Source organism: Dicentrarchus labrax, unplaced genomic scaffold (genome assembly GCF_905237075.1).
Source record: "Dicentrarchus labrax unplaced genomic scaffold, dlabrax2021, whole genome shotgun sequence".
NCBI classification, from domain to species: domain Eukaryota; kingdom Metazoa; phylum Chordata; class Actinopteri; family Moronidae; genus Dicentrarchus; species Dicentrarchus labrax.
In genome coordinates this window covers 6,908,362-6,928,269 of record NW_026136718.1, presented here as the reverse complement: position 1 = coordinate 6,928,269, position 19,908 = coordinate 6,908,362, and the positions used below count along the sequence as shown (strand labels likewise).

The window sequence follows — 19,908 nt, the reverse complement described above, 5'->3', positions numbered from 1 at the left end:
CTAAATCTGTTTCATATTTTAAATCCCTTCTAAAAACGCAGTTTTATAAATCAGGATTTTATGTTTATCCTTATTTTATTTAATTTCAGCACACTGCTATGTTTTTGTATTTATGTGTGGTATGTTTTTAATCTCTTTTTAATAGAATCACTGATTATTGGTGTGTTTTTGGTTATATTCTGTCTACCTCATACATTGCTTTTAATATTTTTTATTGTTGCTATGTTTTTTGTGTGAATGCTATACAAATAAGGTTATTATTACATAAGTTGCTTTTTAAATGGCTATACAGGTCGATTTAGAGTGCAGGTTCACATCATGTAGGAGTCGATTAGCTGTTGGGACGTTTGACTTCAGTGAAATATATGGAGGATGTATTTATTACTGTTCAGTCGCAGGCCACACTCTATTGTAATCAAATTTCATCCTATGTTATTTAGCTACAGTTAACGGGTTTATGTCAATTACACTCTTAACGTGTATTCATGGCACTCATTAGCAATTTGCAATAGTTCCTGTGCTGCTAATCTGTTTCATATGAATTGATGGGACTCTCACCGCTCACTGCTGAATAATACACTGCAGCAGACTCCACAGGCTGTCAGGTAATGGATTTCTTTTATTAGTGAATCTAGCTTTAAATGTGATTCAATTTAGCCCGCCTCGTGGGTTTTTCAGCTTTTGTAATTTTTTTTTTCTTCAGCTCAGATGTGTTAAATGCCTTTGAATGCTCTGAAGAGAACTACACTGTATCATTCAAAGTCATCATCGCAGGTTGTAAACTTTTCCATTTATCAACAAAGAGGTGCAGTCGCAAACATGAGTCACTCACACATTTAAAAAAACTGACTCTCACTCCCATTGATGATTAATTTAGTCTGTGGCATAAAAGTGGAACTCATTATGGAGTTTTATTACCTTTTTTATTACTTTTCAGAACGCGGTTGTCTTCTATAATCTACTGAGGAATTTATCGTACAGTGTATCAGGTAAGATTTAGGTTTAATGTTGCCTCCAGTGAGCATCAAGCAAAGAATAAGGTTTTTCCCCTTGCGTTTAGGCTATATTTCCTTACATTTTAGGATCCCACAGACCCCACTATGTGTAATAATAATAATAATAATAATGATAATAATCAAAATCAACCACTCCTCTCCCTGTCTTCTGTCCCTATTAAGACCCAATATGTAGAAACGTATTGAAGTGGAGATGAAGGTGAAAAAGTATGAGGATGACCATAAAGCTTTGTTATTACACCAAATTAGGAAATTGTTCATATTTTAAATGTTTTATGTACTATGCCAAAAAGTCAATTACAGACAAATAAATATACAGTTTGTTATCTTACATGGTCACATTACTTATGTTTGGGGTCAATCAGATACCAGAGAGGTCTGAACTCCTTCCTCTCCTATGAACAAACAGTATTTTCAGAAAAAAATCCATCATATTTCATCATTCACAAACAGAAGTAATGCATAATTTTGAGACATATCATCAGCTCAAACTTGTGGTTATGAGAGATTCTCATAAAAGGTGAAAAAGCCATTACGTATCAAGAATATTAAACAATGTTAAGTATGTTTTTGAACGGTTGACACTTTGGGAAATACACTTATTCGCTTTCTTGCAGGGAGTTAGATGACTGATATCACTCTCAGGTCTGATGGTAAATATGAAGCCACTGCTAGCAGCCTGTTCGCTCAGCTCAGTATAGACAGGTTAAAAGTCTAGCCTGGCCTAAACAAACAGCACCTCTAAAGCTCAATAATTAACACATCGTGTCTTGTTTGCTTAATCTGTAACAGAAATGTGTTTTTTAAATTCAGAATATTGTCTTTTACACTGAATTATGTAAATGTATGTGAATTAAACAAGATATGTGTCAATTAGTGAGCTTCTTACCTTCATAATATATAGAATATAATATAAACCCTTCAATTCCCTCTTCTCTGTCCTTCACGTTGAACATGCCTGCTTGTTAATTGATTACCAAAGCTGATCAGTTTGATTGATTTGTCTCCTTTATTGACAAACAGTGCATTGTAAATGTAAGACTCAGAAAGTTAACAGCTACAAACTCACACACGCACGATGTACAAACATTTCACTGTACACTGAACAGCACACACACATTATATTACACACACACACTCACGCACACACACAAAGATGCACAGGTGTGCGCATACTCACATTATATTACAGTATTATAATACATTACAGTGGGATGCTCCGACTATATGAGCAATAACACCTATAACAGTATCGTAGGTAAACAGAGAAAGGCAGACTACAGCTGATTACTGAGCTGTTTTTCTTTTTTTCAAGAGAAACTATACATTACATACATACTGAAAAGTATGGCAAGCAATTAGGAAATAAATTAAATTAAATAATTAAAAAAGAGAAAACCTTTTTCTGCATGTCCGGAGAGTGTATACAGCCAGACTGTTTTAGTTCAGGTTAGTGTTATGAAACACCGTCAATGACTGGACACATGGAACAAAGGTTACCGGCTAAAATGAGAGACAACAAACCACAGAATAAAACCCGTGCTCCATTTGCTTGTCTTTACATCGTTTTTCAGTGGGAATGCAGACTAGAAGCAGAGTGAGTTGCACAGAGAGGTTGTGGGCATTAAGGGAAGAAAGAGGACAGCCGGGTAGAGCAAGGAAGAGAGAGAGAGAGAGAGAGAGAAACAAAAAGAGAAAGAGTAATCTCTCAACACCCAGCCTCATTTTTATTCAAACACGAGAGCCGAGCTTTGCCTCTCGCGCCTCCACCCCTCCTTTTTCTCTCTTCTTCTGTTATCCTTCCCTTCTCCCGTTGCCCCTTCCATTACCTATTCCCTTTCACTTTTTTTCATCTCTTCCTAACTCGCCTCGTCTCATCTCCAGCCTCACCTCCAGTATCTATTACAGCAGAGCAACAGGAGAGGAGAACAGCAGCCGAGTCGGTCCAGTTTCCAGAAAATAACCACAATTAAAAGATAAATCCACCCTAAAGCACTTGGAGGAGCTTCTGGTGACACACCTTGCATTTCTGGGCCTACTTTGTTGTTTAGTGGTGTATTCTTTCCTGCGTCAGTGGTTAATTGCCCAAATGTAATGTGACATCTTGTTGTTATATTCCCAGCACAGTTACAGAGTGTGAATGGAGTTTTCTATCTAAAACATCTGCAGTAAATGTCAGGTTTTTGGTGTCAGTCCCTTTTGTCTGCGGCTTCCAGAGTGTAGAGCCATTCAACAATGCATAAAGAGGAATCTATTATATTTGTCTCCACTGGCAGTACTCCCAGCAGACCAGAATGCATCGCAGCTACAAAATGCTGAGTGTGTACAAAGGAGAGAGACTGTGGTCACAGATACACCCTAATGCTCACACACTGGTCGGGTACTGTATATTATGCTAACGTGCTGACCTTTTTCAGAACAGCAAGTATTAAAGTATCAACACTTCATAACAAAATGACATCCTTATAAACAACAAGTGTTACAAATGTAGAAAAATTTAAAGGATATTCACAGGTGGCTCCACCTTAAAACAGTAGCTGTGTCCAAAAACCAGACTATACAGATGCGGCACACAACAGTCCAATTTTTCCCATGGACAGTGAGTCCATTTACACTATCGATTTTTAAAACCTCCTCCTGAGAAACTCCCCTAATCATTAATAACAAACTACTCTGTTAGAAAATATCTGGTCAAAAACTTTGGGGCAGAAGAAGAAAATTGATTCCTAAGGTGCATTTTGCCAAATACAACATCCAATCACAGCGGTTAAAATTCTGTTATGTAAAGTGTTAGGTAACCAGTTCACTTTTAATTTCAAGCGTGAGCAACAGCAAACTCAAAAATCAAGGTCCTTTTCAGTCTAAATGCCGACATACTTCCAACATACTTCCAGAGTGAACACACGACTCCATCTAAACGCAAAGATTTGTTATGGAGTGTGGCACTGGGACACAGCTAGTGTAGGAAAAAATCTTCAAAAAGATTTTTCCAAAAAACGTCAAGCATGGACTTTACTTGTAAGCTTGGTGATTTGTAGATTCTTCCTAAGAAGCATTTAAAAAGCTTGATGTCAACACTCCCCACTTTCAGTAAAAAGGATTTAAAATGTAATTTGTACTAGGAGATGTTTAGCATTGATACAATAATCAGTGTATTATTAGAGTCACATTCACAAACAGAGAACTCTCATATCAAAAGGTTGTTCCTCTCTTTTTAGGGGCTGGATTTAGGGTGGATTAAACTTTTAATAAGCACTTCAAAAACTAACACCAAAAACTGTTTTTCTCCATGAACTCTTAAAGCACTTCATCTTAGATTAATCTTTTTAAATATAGTGCATGATTTACCAATAAACGATCACATTTTATGCAGCAACGTGGACAAAACTCCCATCTGTTGTGTTCCTGAGATATCCTCTCTGCAGTGTATATGTATATGTATATGTGCTCAAACCGAGACATGTCATAGTGTAAACACGAGACGTGCTGTAGATCATTTATGCCTCCATTGTCTTTTCACAAACACTGACACAGGAACATGTGAAATGCCTCTGAAGGCTCACATCTAACCTTGTTAAATAGCAGAAAAGAAACATGAAGCAAAGGACATACACATCACATGTAGCTAAGGGTGTTACATAATGTATTAAGATGTTGATAGCTTTTATTTCTGCAGGACATTTATTTTTTTTTTTAGGTGGCGTTCAATATGAGCTTTTAGGCACACACTCGTCGTCTCACTGGTTTAAACTGTTTTTCCAGAGGCATCTATTTACAACGAATTATGCCTCTGAACCACTGACACGCTCCCAGTTGATCTCAATACTTCCTGATAAAATGTTCAATAAGCTATCGTTGCCAGGCAACAAATGCAATTCCGGCGAAAAGTGGAAACTGAAATGTTGGGAGGTTTAAAATAGTCGCGGACCTCTCAATGTCACAAATAAAGACTTCGGGCCGTCCCAGCAGTGGAGAGCAGTGGTGCGAGACAAACACAAACATATCGTTCTCTGCAGTACGTCAGAGTCATGCAGCAGTAAAACGTGTTGAAAGCAAACAACTAAATACTGTCACTTCTGTCATTGTGAGCATGGCTCGCAGGCGGATGACAACTAAAATCACGACATCCAATCAGTGCAGACTGGTAATCCTTGGGATGTGGGTGCACACGCATGACCAGAGGTTTGGGGCTGAAGGCAGAGCTGTTGTTTCACAGCTGGTAATCGCTCAGTGCTGAGATAAAAGAGATCTCCCGGTGCTCCTCCACCACGGTGCCCCAGAGTGAGATCAGACCTTCTTGATATCATATTATGTGGAGACTAGTGAGTCAAACATCACATTTGAGCACTAAAACATGATAAATACGCCGGTAATTTCCTTCATGAGCCCACCCTCACTCCCCCCAAGCATTTTGTATTTGACTATCTTTTTCTTGTTGGATCTTTTTTTTCTGAGAAATTAGTCTTTGTTGCTTGTAAATGGATGTTGCGTCACGCCCCGGCATTGAAAAGGTTGCTGTCCACAGATGGATGAGAACGTGGATAGGTCACTTCATGTCATTTCATCTGCAAACTGACACAACAGTATTAATCAGTTCTGTCAATTGGGAAATGTGACTGTCAAAACAGACTCTGACAACAATGACATGTCCGGCAGCCAATGAATAAAAAATAGAATTCATACAAAGGCTCCTGCCTGCCTTCCTGCCTGTTGCTGTGGAGTGATGATTACCATCTGGACGGCAGCCATACACTTTTGACAGAAATTAGATTTGTTCCATGTTTCGTGGACAGTACATGAACATTGGATTTCTGGTTTGTTCATGCGTTGTATTAATTCCTGACTGGCAGACAGCTTTACCTATCGCAGCCAAATCAAAAGAACACTGGATGAGAATACCTTTTCTGTCTTTTGAGATTCTCTGGTCACTGCTGTGTGTTCACAACAGGTGCGTCTCAGCAGCTGGTAATAACTCAATATCCGCAGATACAGTTGCCTTTCTTCCTAGCATGGGAAAAAGACTGGTTACACTGCTATGGTTTAATATTTCTTTATCTGATTTTGTTGTCTGTAATTGCCTTTACTGAGAGGGCATTTGTGCTGACTATAAAACATCATCCATTATGAGTTCCCTCTGAATTAAGTATTTTAAGTAGGCCAGGCATTGCTAGCTCTCTGTGTGGAAGTTTATCTTTCCATGGCTGCATGGAAAGTACAAAAGATAGAACTATGAAACCTTTTTTTTTTCTTGTCCGCAGTCCACACCACTTTAAAAGTTTGTTCCAGTGATGAGTCAGGCAGAGGAAGATAATCATAGAGAACTCACAAATACTCCAGTTACAATTAATTGTTCGATGCTGTTGGCAAAAGTGAAAGCAAATGAGCAAATAGGAAATAAACTTCCCATATCATAATATGTACAGACTCTTCAATATGAAGATATAATTCACAAAGTCACATTTAATTGTTGGCTCTTGTCTGGATGCAAATGAACTGATGTTGTCTCAACAAAACTGGAGATAACAAAGCCTGCATTAGGTCTCGTCTCTGGAAACACTGTTTTAAAGACTTTTTTGTCAAGCTTTTGGCCCAGTTTGTGTCCCTTCATATAAATATCAGTTTCCTCTTCACAGTAGCAAGTCTGGGTGATTTATCCTAACATAAAAACCAAGCCATGTTGTCCTTGAATCAAACAGTCAAGCTGGTCTGTAGATTTCAGTGATGGAAGTCAACGTTATCTTGCAGGCATATTTTGGATCTGAAAGAATGGGTGTTTGTGATTGTACCCCTTATAATCAGACAAAAAAAAAAAGTCCAGACACTAGTTTTTTTTGTAGTCAGTCACAAATCATGCCTTCCTTGTTTTTCTCTTGCACTAACTCTGCATTCAACTCCCTCCTGGAGGCATTCAGTTTCAATTAATTTGGGAAGCTAAATGGTATGACAGAAGTCAGGAGGAACCGGGTGACTGCTGATTGACTGGTGATTGTTAAAAACATGTGGTTTATATCTCCAAGATCAGCAGACTGAAGTGTATGAGTGAAGATGACAGCCTGCTCGTTCAGACTGTACACATGTCAAATATTTCATACTGTATCGCTCCCCTGTGTGGTTACACGGATTCAGTAGGAGACTGGTCATCGATGTTGTGCCTCATTGACTGAACGCTGGTCAGGATTTTCTTCTGGTGTCCAGCTAGAGACACTCCAATCCTTTGAAGATCTCTGGAAAAACACAGAAAGAAAGAGGTACAGATATTAACACGGCTACTATTAGGTGCTACGTGTAGGTATTTAACGCCAATAAATCATTACTGCATTAATCATGAGGGGTGCATGAATTGGAATTGAAAAATGTGCCAGTGCTCTAAATTAGCACTGCATGAACAAGCAGCGTATGGATAAGGACTGTTTTTGACTAGTTTGATTAAATAATGACAAAGTAGTAGGCTATGTTTAACTAATCATTTCCAGAGGAAAAAAATCTCTCAGCTTTTTAATTTTAAATTTACATTCTTTTTTGTGGGTTATAAAACTAACACAGAAAAGTTTTATTTCTTCTTGATTAAATGTACTGTTAGAAACTGTACTTTATGCAGGCACGTACAAAAAAGTGAGGTGAAATATAATGTACATCAATAATTGTATTATTGATTATATATTTTGTCTGAGGCAATTTGCTTTTAACCCCCAATAGAAAAAAAACATGCCTATATATTCCATATAAGGTCACATACCTCACTTTATACTTGGTTATATGGGAAGATTCCTATTAATAAGATCTGAGATGGGCCTGAATTTTAATATATAATTTAACACACACGTTTTAAATAAAGTTCACTAGCTCGTATCTGCTGTCTCTACACTGGTACTATGTTAAAGCATACTTAATTAATCCCTATGGGAAAATCCATCTTCTTATGTCCGATCCACAGTGCAGTATACAGGGACCAACAACAAAATGCATACCTACAGGACATTATACATTTAAGTAAATGAAGCTGAAACTTCCAGACTTTTTCTTACGATGGCAGATGGCGAAAGGGGAGAAACGCAGATTAAAATTCTCAGTAAAAGAGGGAAAAAAAACACATGCAGAAACACCAGGTATGCCAGGTCTGGGAAGAAGCTACATGAAAGCCAGAGTATGTGGGACATACAGGCTTAGTTTAAATAAACAACTGCATCAATACCACTTGTAGGTAAGAGGCTTCTTATTATTTTGACAGCTGTTCAAATTGTTTACAGCAATTACAGTTTATCACTATATATTTATACCAGAAATATACTGATGTTCTGCAGTGATACTCAAAGCATTTTACAGCATGATAAAAAGAGGAAGAAAGGATGGAAGTTAATAATCCCGGGAGCTTGTTCAGAGAGACAGACAGGCGTGCACATGGACCAGCAGTCAGCCAACCAGCCTGCCAGTTGTCCAACTAATAAGACACAGACTTGGCAGGTGAGCTGTGTGAGACGTAGGCAGGGAGAGACAGACAGACAAAAAAAGAAAGAGGCAGCTAAACGGGTAGACTTACTCGGCTGTGATTTGTGTGACGAGTGGCAAAGAAGTGAAGCCCGAGCCCAGGAAGGAGTCTCGATACTGGGTCATCTTCAGTGCAGCCAGCCAGTCTTCCACAGAGCTCACCCTGCTGAGGTCTGGAGCTCCACGGTCTAACAAGGGATGATGGGAAGGACTGCAGACAGTGGGTACAATAGGAGAGACAGGGAGGTGTAAGGAAACTAAAGTACTTGTTTCACTGATACAGAGGAATGACATAGCAAGAGTGTGTTTGTATATGTAAATGAGTTTGTATCTCTCCTCACCCAGGGGCGATGTTGTTGGTGCCGGCTTTCAGAGATGCGGGGTTGCGTATCATCTTGTCCAACATGCTGACAATATCAGGGAACTTTGGCCGTGCGTTCCTGTCTTTCTGCCAGCAGTCCAGCATCAGCTGGTGCAGCACTACTGGACAGTCCATGGGAGCTGGCAGCCTGAAGTCCTGCTCGATGGCATTTATCACCTGGGACACGTTGAGAGAGGGAAGGAGAGAGACAAATGGTTAGTGAGAAATCACTGATCTATTGTATACTTCAGCAGTAAGTGATTAAGTTGCTATAATCAATATGTTCACATTGACAATGGATCAAACAAGTGTAATGTGAAAGATTTCTCTCATAGTAACAAACTCACAAAAAATTGTCAACCAACTGTTACCATAAGAAAGACAATCATGAGCTCTACAGGAGATTTCTGCGTTTTTCAGCTTATTGATTCGGTTTCACAGACTTGGTTGAGTCTCTTCACGCTCATCAGTGTTGTTCCCAGACGTAGCAGGCAGCTGTTTTCAGCAAAAATGCTTTGATAAACAGACTGCATGCTACCTGCTCAGAAACCAAACAGCAAACAGACAAAGTTAGTGACTAGCTGCTGAACATAGTGTAGCATTTAGTAACTAAAGAGACAGATATTTCCCTTAGGAGTTGGTGGAGAACAAAAAAGAACTAAAAATAGAGTAATAATTGGATGGATACACAACTCCAAATAAATGCTAATGTTGCTTCATATATGCATGATGTGTAAATAGGCAACTGTTTGCTAATGTATTTATTATATTAACATTATAGGATGATATTATGCCAATGTTGTGCATCTTCTTCCCAAGTGGCCAGAAAAATTACTGCTTTATATCATAATATTTAAGACACAGTGAAATGGCAGTTAAAGCAACTTATAGCTTCCATAATGTTCTGAGTGTAATGGGATATGTGGGCAGGGTATAATTTTGAGATTTGATCAAATCATTCAAGGATTTGATAGCTAGAAAGTGGTCTTGACTTAATGAGCACGAAGTCTCTGGGGAACTGCCGCAGTTTGAAACTGGGTTCAATTGTACAGGAGTATTTGCCTCCACCCATACCTCCATCACCCTTATTGTTGGCTGAGGATGGAGAGAAAGAGGGAGAAATGAATAATTTCCAGCCACTTAGACTGCATCCATGGCAGGTTTGGAAATGTAAACACCATTTCTGCATACTGATATCCAAACACTCGTGTGACCTATGATATTGTTGCACTAACTGCTATGACGCACAAGTTAATGAGGTCAAGTGTAGTTTTATATACTTAGCTGGTGGCTGTAAACTCACATATAATTGGATAAATGCATGTATATGGCCATCACTGCAGGATAAGTTATGAAAAATATTTACAGGAAGGGAAAATATATTAATTTATATTTAAAAATTCTGTTTTTTAAACATATATTTGACATATTCCAACTGACAGTTGTATGTTGTTATTTTTTTTTTTACAGACTTTTCAAGTAGGGGAAATGGGAGATACAAGTGACGGAGGGGAGAAAATATTCTGAGAGAAATCTATTTTTCTGATATTACATCAGTAAATTGCACTCAGCATGGTGCTTGTCTATGACGCTAAGGATATCAAAGGGAAGAAAGAGGCAAAAACATCCAAAGTTGAGTCCAGCTCTCTCGTTGCTGTTTAGGGGACACTTTATATTTTGCTGTCAAGTTGTGATTTGTGACTTCCTGTTGGCAGAGAACAGTTCGCTGGGGGAGGGGGTATTCTCTGTCACAGCTCCTTTGTGATTTTGGCTGATGAGACAGGTGTATTTTTACGGAAGAATTTTGCCTCGTTCAGCTTTATTTAAAACCACAGAAAAAAAAATATGAAAACTTGGGATTAGTTAGGAGGATTCAATTTCCATTCGAGAACTTCATCCTGGCAGTGTGCAGTCACTCAGTATGTACAGATATTCATCACTACGAAGCAATGACGCCTGCCGCAGTCTCTGATGTCAAGGCAGGTAGTTTTACAAGAGGAGCTTCTGATTTCATTATGCCAGTGGAGGTATTGAGAACGATAAGGACCTTTCAAGGTTTTTCCTGTGAAAACTTTTAGGCAGGAATTTTGTATTGCAGAGAGGTTGTGCTAAATTTGCCAGCATACATTTGGATGAAGAATGCAATTATCCTGAAAATCACAAAATTCTGAATTCCTTTGACTTAGTAGCTGCCTTGTCATCCTACAGAAATTATCAAAGAAAGAAAATATCAAGTGCAGTTATCACAAATTATTCTGCCCCTTGTGCCAGAGACGTGAGAATAACATTTTAAATGTCTCACTAACTCTAATTATGATGGTTGTAATGTTTAAAATTCACATTGTTGTGTAATGTAATGGCTCAAACAAGTGGCTGAGGACATGTTCTGTATTTGTAAAGCCTTCAGATAATATGTATCTTTCAGCTATTTTCACACATCACATAGTTACTAACATCTTTCTTCTCACCCTCCACACTTTATTCTTTGGAGGCCCAGTGAGTGTTTTGTGGCTTTACAAAACTGCAGAAATATTCACACATAACTGTAAAATTTATATATAAATATATATTTATAAATGGCACATAAGCTTTTAGTGCAGGTTTCAAGGAATCAGAACAGAGATTACCAACTTTAATTATGCTTAAGGTCAATACATTTTCTGTATTATCTTCACTAGGTGTAAGGAGGGGATCATGTGTGTCTTCGTGTGTCTGTGTGTCTATGTGTCCACAGCTAATTTTGCATACTACTGGATCCATCAGCCCCATATTTGTGTACACATTTATGCCCAAAGACCTCCTGTGGTTGCAGTGATTTGTAATGTTTCAAAAAATCTTGAAAAACCTACTACTTCATTGACTGCTCTGTTTTATACCTGACTTTATAAAGAAGTTATATCCTGGATATTAAACAGGTTTCATTTAAAATATTTAAATAAAACCCTTTGAACCTGTAATCGTTTGTCCTGTCTCTAACAGACGTTTGATGCTCAATCTTTCTCTTTTCAGTATATGTTCAACAGATACCTTGCAGTTACAAGTCTCACATTTATCTGACACTGTCCTTTTTATATAGAGTGTATAAAGTGACTGTAGAGGAGCCGGAATGGACAGTTCTTTGTTCGGGATGGGAGAGGCAGGTCGGTTTATACAGTTTGGCGCTCAGTTACAATACCTTTACACCATTCCATGACTCTCACAAAAAACTGACTATACTACACAAGCACTCATACATCTGCATAAGAAACATTATACTACACACTACAAAAAAAACTTCACTTAAAACATCACTGGTTGCATCTGGCAGTTGCTTCACCATCTGTTTTCTGGTGGAGATCTGCGCTCTACTGCACTACTCCAGTTATACCTTTTTCGTCTGCTGGTCACTAACTGTCTCTGGCATTTCATACCCTGCCATCCCCCCTTTGTCTCAAGTGTATTTCCACCATTCCCCATGCCTGACCTCCACATCCATCTGCACACCTGCTCCTCATTCCCTCATTATCTTCCCCAGTTTTCCCGCCCCGTTAGTTGCATCGTGCTAAAGTGTTCCAGTTCCTGTCTGACTTATTTTATGATCTCTGCCTGTTTCTGGACTTTTGCCTGCCAGCTTTTGCCCCATTGGACTTGTCTGCCTCTCTTTGCTTTGATCGTTGACCTACAGCAATAAACCCTCTCTTAACTCCACCTGTTCTGTGATTCAAGCTTTTGAGTCCAAACCTCGCCTATTTGAGCCGTGTCTGCACTGTGTCTTGAGTTTTGATGTGCTGCAATGTATTTGTTCACATTTTAATGCCCGATTGTTCCTTTACCAAAGTTCCTTGTCTTTTTCAGAGCTTCCCGTAGATTTAAAGTTAAAAGCCCGTGTCAGTGTATTTGTAAGCCTACATAACAGTAAGCTGAGGGAATGCGAAGCTCCTACTACTGTAAATTCAGCGCCAGGGATTTGTCTGCGTGCTGGGTGAACTCTACTTGACCCCGACACACTTCTCAGGCTTTGTGCCGCATAAATTCTCTCTAAGCACGGCTGTCAATCAAAATAGCAGCGAGTGTAGTAAAACATCACAGGTCTCTTTCATGATTAATTCATGTCGAACACAGCACCTGTGGTGGCTCCGCTGACAATTTCACCGTTCGGTGTTCTTTGAAATCTTGTGTGTGCGCCTTTATGCGCGCCGGCATGCATGTGTGCAGTTTAGCTGTGTGCGTGTAGTATGTGTGAGTTTAGGGTGTGAGGTTCATGCATAGTTAATGCCCCAGCAGACCCTCGTTAGCTATAGTGGTAACACACACTTTCACCATCATTATACACTGTCTGTGCCATTATAAAACTGTCTCTGTCATTATACTGACTCTCTGTCATTACTGCTGCATAGACTGGTTCTATTGCTCAGGATCAACCATCGGGGAATGAGGGGTGAGGCTGCAAGGGAGGAGGTGAGGAGAGACAGCAGGGGGGAGGTAAGAGGCAGAGGGAAAGTGTGAAATAAGGGGCAAGAGACGGTTAAGGTGATGTAGATGCTAGACAGGGAAATGGTTCTCTGCAGACAGAAATTTTCAAATTATTTAGTTTTATTAGCTGAAAATGTTTGTCTGTCTTAATGTTGAAAGAAGATCTTGCCGTTGATCAGTGGGAGAGATAACCAGATCCAGAACTTCACATATAGTCCATGTTAATGAGGTCTAAAGCAGGTTAAACATTGCAGGAGTGTAGCTGGTCTCAAAAATGTTACTTACTTGGAAAAATAAGACAAAACAGCTTATTAAGAATATCTTCCAGGTGATAAGCACAACTGAAGCCTGTCAGAAATGTTTGGAAGATTTTCTGAAGCAACAACAATGTATTTTAAAGGTTTAAATCATCACAAACTGGAGGCTGGTAAAATTCCCAGGATCCTGTGTGTCAAAGCCATTAGATATATAGTTTCAGAAAGCAAGAATTGGGATTTAGAGCCTCAGAGCTTTGATGTGGGTTTTAGTGCCAAAACTCGCTATAATCTGTGTATCACATTTCTTCTCGGAATAGAAACCTAAAAATAAAAATGTCAGCAATCTGATCTTCTGGAACCTCCTTTTGCATGTACTGTATGTGATCCCTTTAGGTTTAAACAGTAAAATTGAATACTCAGCCTGAAGAAAGGATGAGACAGTAGTTTTTATAATATATTTGAACAGCAGAGGACTGTGCACACACCAGGAAATTAAATGTTCATCTGCAATTTTCTGTAGTGGTAGTAATTGTTCTTAAGTTGTACTGAAGTAGCAGATCACATGACATATATGGTTAAGCTACGTTTGAGTAAAAATATGTTAGAAATGAACAGAACAATACTTTCCACTCATATCTTAGGATGTTATTATAAGAGAACATACTATAATTACCGCGATTTTAATTATCTATCAACTCCACCTGCTTTTTCATTTGTTTCTATCGTCTCTCTCTCTGCGACTCACTCTGTATTGAGTGTTTTGTTGGGGTGCTTGCTCTCCCATGCCTCTAGGCGTATGGAGATCTGTTGGAGGTGGAAGCGCTGGCTGGTTTTCTTTCTGTGCCCATGTTAACCAATTGGGATTCTCAGACAGAGCACGCTGTGGTGCAGAGCTCCGTGGCCAGCTCGCAATCTTCAGCGATTCTGTTGTCTGTTCTATTATTGCATGCCGCAAGCAAATCTGGCAATAAAAAACTCACTGGAAATCTATTATAAACAATATAAATGAAATATTAAAGGATGTGATTCTAAGAAATAATGAAATATACATCCTATGCTTGCCAACCTTTCAGATTTTTCAGTCCCTCTCGCCATTGTTCAATTTCAATTCCCCCGTTTCTTTTTTAACCCCACATGATGGAATATTAAAATCTGCCCATCCACTACTTATCAGCAATAGTATCTTAATAGCTGTATATATCTTAGTGTAATCACTTCACTCAGTTCATTCTGTTTATGCTGTTTATACTGTATATATCCTGCTAGTATATTCATATATATATATATCGATAATGTAATTTTTTTTAAATATCCCTGTACATATGGACATTACTCTGCACTTTACTGCCTTTTGCACTTCTGGTTAGATGCTTAACTGCATTTCATTGTCTTAGTACTTGTACTTTGTGCAATGAGAATAAAGTTGAATTTAATCTAATCACTGCTGTTTTTTAAAATGTTGTACTTATTCCACATATTTGACAGTTATGTCTAAACAGAGGCAGGCAGGAGAGAAGGCTCTACTCGCAATCATCACTACATGGTCCTTTTTATTTAACTTCATTGTTGCAGAAGATGATCAGCTCTACGTGTGATTAGAAAAGAGCAGAGGAGCAGAATCCCTTGTTGACCGGCGGAGAGAAATGTGCTTCCGATATGAACATCCGGTCTCGTTTGTGGCTTTTTCATTTTGAAAGAGTGACAGCCAATCAGGAAACTCCAAAACTCAACTGGACCAATGGTGTGACTTTATCACTCACTAAGTAACTCGTGTCTCTAAGGGCTGGGCCCACCAGCTGCGGACCAGCCAAAAACCGGCAATCATTTCCAGCCTAAAAAAATGGGGATAAATCTAACCTCAAAGCACTTAATAACAGTACACAATAACTGTGATCCCAGCAAAAAGAAAAAAATAAGATATAAAAATGCTGGGGCAAATTGATCACACTGTGAAGGTAATTGGAATAAAGTTGTCAAGACAATAAAATATTCCCAGAAGAAAAGATCAGCTGGAAAACAAAATTCTGATGCCTTTTGGTCTGATGTTCCAGGGAACAAACATTGCTGTGACACCTAAATTGATGTCCTCATTTTCCGTGTGTTTTCCTAGACTTGCAGACACCCTGCTGTGAGAGATGGCAAAGGAAACAAACAAGCACTCCCCCAACCCCCAGCACACACACACACACACACACACACACACACACACACACACACACACACACACACACACACACACACACACACACACACACACACACACACACACACACACACACACACACACACACACACACACACTCTAGAAAGACTGTGCAACAGAAAAAAGGGCAAACGTACAGAATCATATACAGTCACAGACATCAATGGGAACACAAAAGAACAGGAGAAAGACTGTCTATCTATCTCTCTGCAGCATGCAGTGACTCACATCTTGGTTGCTCATGTCCCAGTAAGGCCTCTCTCCATATGACATCACCTCCCAGGTGACGATCCCATAACTCCAGACATCTGAAGCCGACGTAAACTTCCGGTAAGCGATCGCCTCCGGGGCCGTCCACCGCACTGGGATTTTACCCCCCTGAGAGGAAGAAAGAGAAAAGGGAAGAAGAGAGGAGAAGATAAATGATGGAAAGAAATGATGGAAGGAAAAATGTTTAGCTATATAGTTCTACTTTTACTATTAGACATTCATCACCGAGCACTAACAGAGGCCATAGGCAGCCCATATATCTGCCGTAGTACGTCTTAAACATAAAGGTGAGGACTGACTATTAATGTAATGCCCATCACAATTATTACCGGGCAGTTATGAGAACTCTGTGTGTGCTAGATTTCATACATCATGTCCACATTGACTGTATATGCATGTATGTCAGCTGCTGCATTGTAGCACCACATCCTGTTGTCAATGGCACAAAGATAGTTAACATTACAGAAAGAAAATTACACCTACGTCCGAAGTTTTATCTCTAGTGTGGAAGTCAAGACATAGCAGATGTTTGATAGTGTAGTAGTAAAGATAACATGAATCTAATCCACAGCCACATCTGTTAGTTCTTATCTCCTCTAATGAAGACAATGTAGGGAGTAAACGAAAAGTTTGTTCTGCTAACTGCTTATTTTGGAAGTCAGGAGAAAAGGAAATAATGCTACATCTTGGTTTGGTTAGATTGTCGGTTTCCAAAAGGTACAGAACTGGTCGGACACAGCCCCCACAATCTGACGTTGCTCCTAACAAATACGATAAGCAGTTCCCTCAAAGACTCTGACTTTTCATACTGTATCGTGCCACCATGAGCTCAAAATTTACACTTATTCCAACACTCAAGTTTATGAAAGGATACCTCTAAAAGCCTCAGGATGAAAACCTCCTAAACGTGGCTTGACACTATGCAAATTATAGCCATATTTATTGTAACGTCAATGGTACCGAAAAAGAGGTAGGGGTTTGAAAGAAAATGTTACCTGCATCTAAATTGTTACAGAACATAGTAGTTTATTATTTACACACTGTTCCCTAAGAAGAAAGCGGCTTGCTAGCTTGTCAGTATTGATGCACGTGCAGAGAACCAGAGAGAAACAGCAGAGAAAAGCTGCATGTCGAAATTAATGTTAACTCAGCATGCTCGTTACTGCACACCTTCTAAACGCTACCATTAGCATTTAACTTAAAGCACAGCTGAGCTAAGAAACAGCTGAGGCTTATGACGTATGGTTTAGACTGATGAAAAATGAGCCAAGCCCGAATCTAAAATTACCATTAAGCCACAGAATGCAGCATTAGTGTGTCCTCTTTTACATTCATTTGCACTTGCATGTTCCCTGAGTGTGTGTGAGTCCTCACCAGTGAGCTGGTGTAGGTGGGGTCAGAGGTGTCGTCTTCCAGATATCGTGATAAGCCAAAGTCCGACACCTTACACACCAAGTTACTGTTCACCAAGATGTTCCGAGCAGCCAGGTCCCGGTGAACATAACTCATTTCCGCCAGGTACCTGTAACATCAACAGGAGTGAATGTGTGTATTATCCATTGCCAGCTGCCTCGGCTACTTTAAAAAGGTAATAGGATTTAGTGTGTGTGTTGTCCCTGCCAGCTACCTTTGATTAAATAGGAATGGGATTTAATGTTTGTGTACATGTACATGGTTGTGTGTTGTCAGAGCCAGATACCTGCAATAAAACACAGATAGGATCTAGAGTGTATGTGTCCCTATGTGTATGTGAGCAGTGTTTCAACCTGCCAAGCCAAGTTGTGGTGTTCTTAACTTGAATAAATAGAGTTTGTGTTCGTTAATGTGTGTATGAGTGTGTGTGTGTGTGTGTGTGTGTGTGTGTGTGTGTGTGTGTGTGTGTGTGTGTGTGAGAGAGAGAAAGGCGTTAGCAGGATGTGGAGGCAGCACATCTCAAGCTGCAGATGTCTGATTGAGTATAACACACGACACGACCACAGAGTATTGGATATCACCACATGAAATCTCAGTGTGCTAGAATTGGTATTGTTATATAAAATCTAATTTCACACAACAATCATTGAAAGGTCTGAAAAAGTTTATTATTCATCTTTATGATAAAAATGGATTTCTGGAGCAGGAGTGTGTGTGTGTGTGTGTGTGTGTGTGTGTGTGTGTGTGTGTGTGTGTGTGTGTGTGTGTGTGTGTGTGTGTACCTCATTCCAGATGCGATGCCCCTCAGCATACCAACCAGCTGGATCACTGGGAACTGCCCATCATTTTGCTGCAAAACCACGAACCGTGACAGGATTATTTTTACTTTTTGTTATCAGGCTTTTCACTTTGGTTATTTAGAGAAAGTCTAGCAGGTGAAAAGATACATAAAATGTCATGACAGGAGCTATAACAAACAATTTTTGGAAGAAAAAAAATAACCTTTTGCAAACCAGATTTGAGTCACATTTTACAAAATGAGGCTGTAATGTGATCAAGATGATGTGAGAAAGAGGTGAAAAAAAACATGGCCCTTGTGTAAGGGATAGAGTTAAGGAGTGGCTATGCTTCAAACTGTTAGTGAGGGTTAGTGTTATCACTAACAGAACTGGAGCGCTTTGTCTGATTTTTTGCAAGTTTCCTAAACCGACTCCCCAACATTCACACCCACGTGTCAACCATGTTGTGGAAGATCCAGCTTTGCACACTAGGCCAATCATTTGAACTTTTCTCTCAAGCTATCTTTTTCATTCTTACACACTACTTTCCCAGGACAGATCCAGAGATATATTCAAGGGGTGGCAGAAGTACATGCGGAGTTAAATGCAAACAATGACCAATATATAGTATCAATATTTTCTTGGAAAAGTCCAAAATCAAGATATTTGAACTCAAAATAATGAAATATCTAAGTTAGCATTGAAAAGTGTTTGATTTCTATCTAATCTTAATACATTTTCCAAATACATGTCATAAAAGATTTTATATGTTTAAAATGGATTTAAATTAATGTTAAATCTGTCACTAAACTGAGGCATTATTTTTCACCCCGTGCCACCCCTCTAGATCCGCCCCTGCTCTTTTCATGTCAATAACTGAGTGCCACACTACTGTATGAATGCATTTGAGGAGAGACTGTCCTTGAGTGTGGGCCCTTACTGTATCTCCATTTATAGGATTCTTTGTGTCGAGAATTCAAAAAGGCACAGAAAGTGTTGGTGGAGGCAGTGTGATTCAGTAAGGAGGTGGCTATTATAGCAGGCTTTTTGGCTCACCTTCCACTGTGGCCAGTCAAAACAGGTATAAACACTTAGACGTGGTCAAACAAACCTCCTACAAGCTAGTTTGCTCCAAGAATTATGAAACCTTCCTTCCTGATCAGTGGACACATCTCAAAAAAACACAGTCAACATGGTTTTCACATTAACACACCATTCAGATTATAAATACACAGCAGACTCATATTTGATACTGTAATTTGAGAACTACTTTATGCTGCATGTCTGCACTTTAGTAGTAGTAGTACTTTCACTTTGAACAGAATGAAGCAGGATGACCAGTATCGCAGTATATACACAAGTGGCTTCAAAACAGGCCTTTAGAGTTAAGAAAGTTAGAGTTAATTATGCTAATTCTCTCTCTGGAGAACAGTTCGGTTAACCAGAGATGTCTTTAAGCTGAAATAATTAAACTGGGACTGGTTCTGTGTCAGGGACTTTGATAATATTCACCGATGGGCTTTTGCTGTCCCAAAGATGTACAGGATGTGATACGATATAAAAATGACTCATCCTTTAATTGCAGTAATTCCTTGCCATGTGTAAATTTAAATTAATAGGAGTAGTTTATATAATATTGAAACAATTGTATTTTACCACAGCTTTCATTTGA

At 39.2% G+C, this 19,908-nt stretch overlaps 1 protein-coding gene across 1 annotated transcript in view; it reads right to left on the bottom strand.

The window, feature by feature from the left end:
• Positions 1–1,269: 1,269 nt before the first annotated feature.
• Positions 1,270–19,908, bottom strand: part of LOC127350580 (ephrin type-B receptor 1-like) — an 86,476-nt gene continuing 67,837 nt past the window's right edge. Inside the window, exons 15-20 of the mRNA XM_051377327.1 lie at positions 18,240–18,307; positions 17,419–17,566; positions 16,003–16,152; positions 8,843–9,039; positions 8,554–8,712; positions 1,270–7,240 (exon numbers count right to left, since the gene is read on the bottom strand). Coding sequence (XP_051233287.1) covers positions 7,129–7,240; positions 8,554–8,712; positions 8,843–9,039; positions 16,003–16,152; positions 17,419–17,566; positions 18,240–18,307 — 834 coding nt within the window. The 3' untranslated portion in view covers positions 1,270–7,128. The remainder of the gene's footprint in view (positions 7,241–8,553; positions 8,713–8,842; positions 9,040–16,002; positions 16,153–17,418; positions 17,567–18,239; positions 18,308–19,908) is intronic.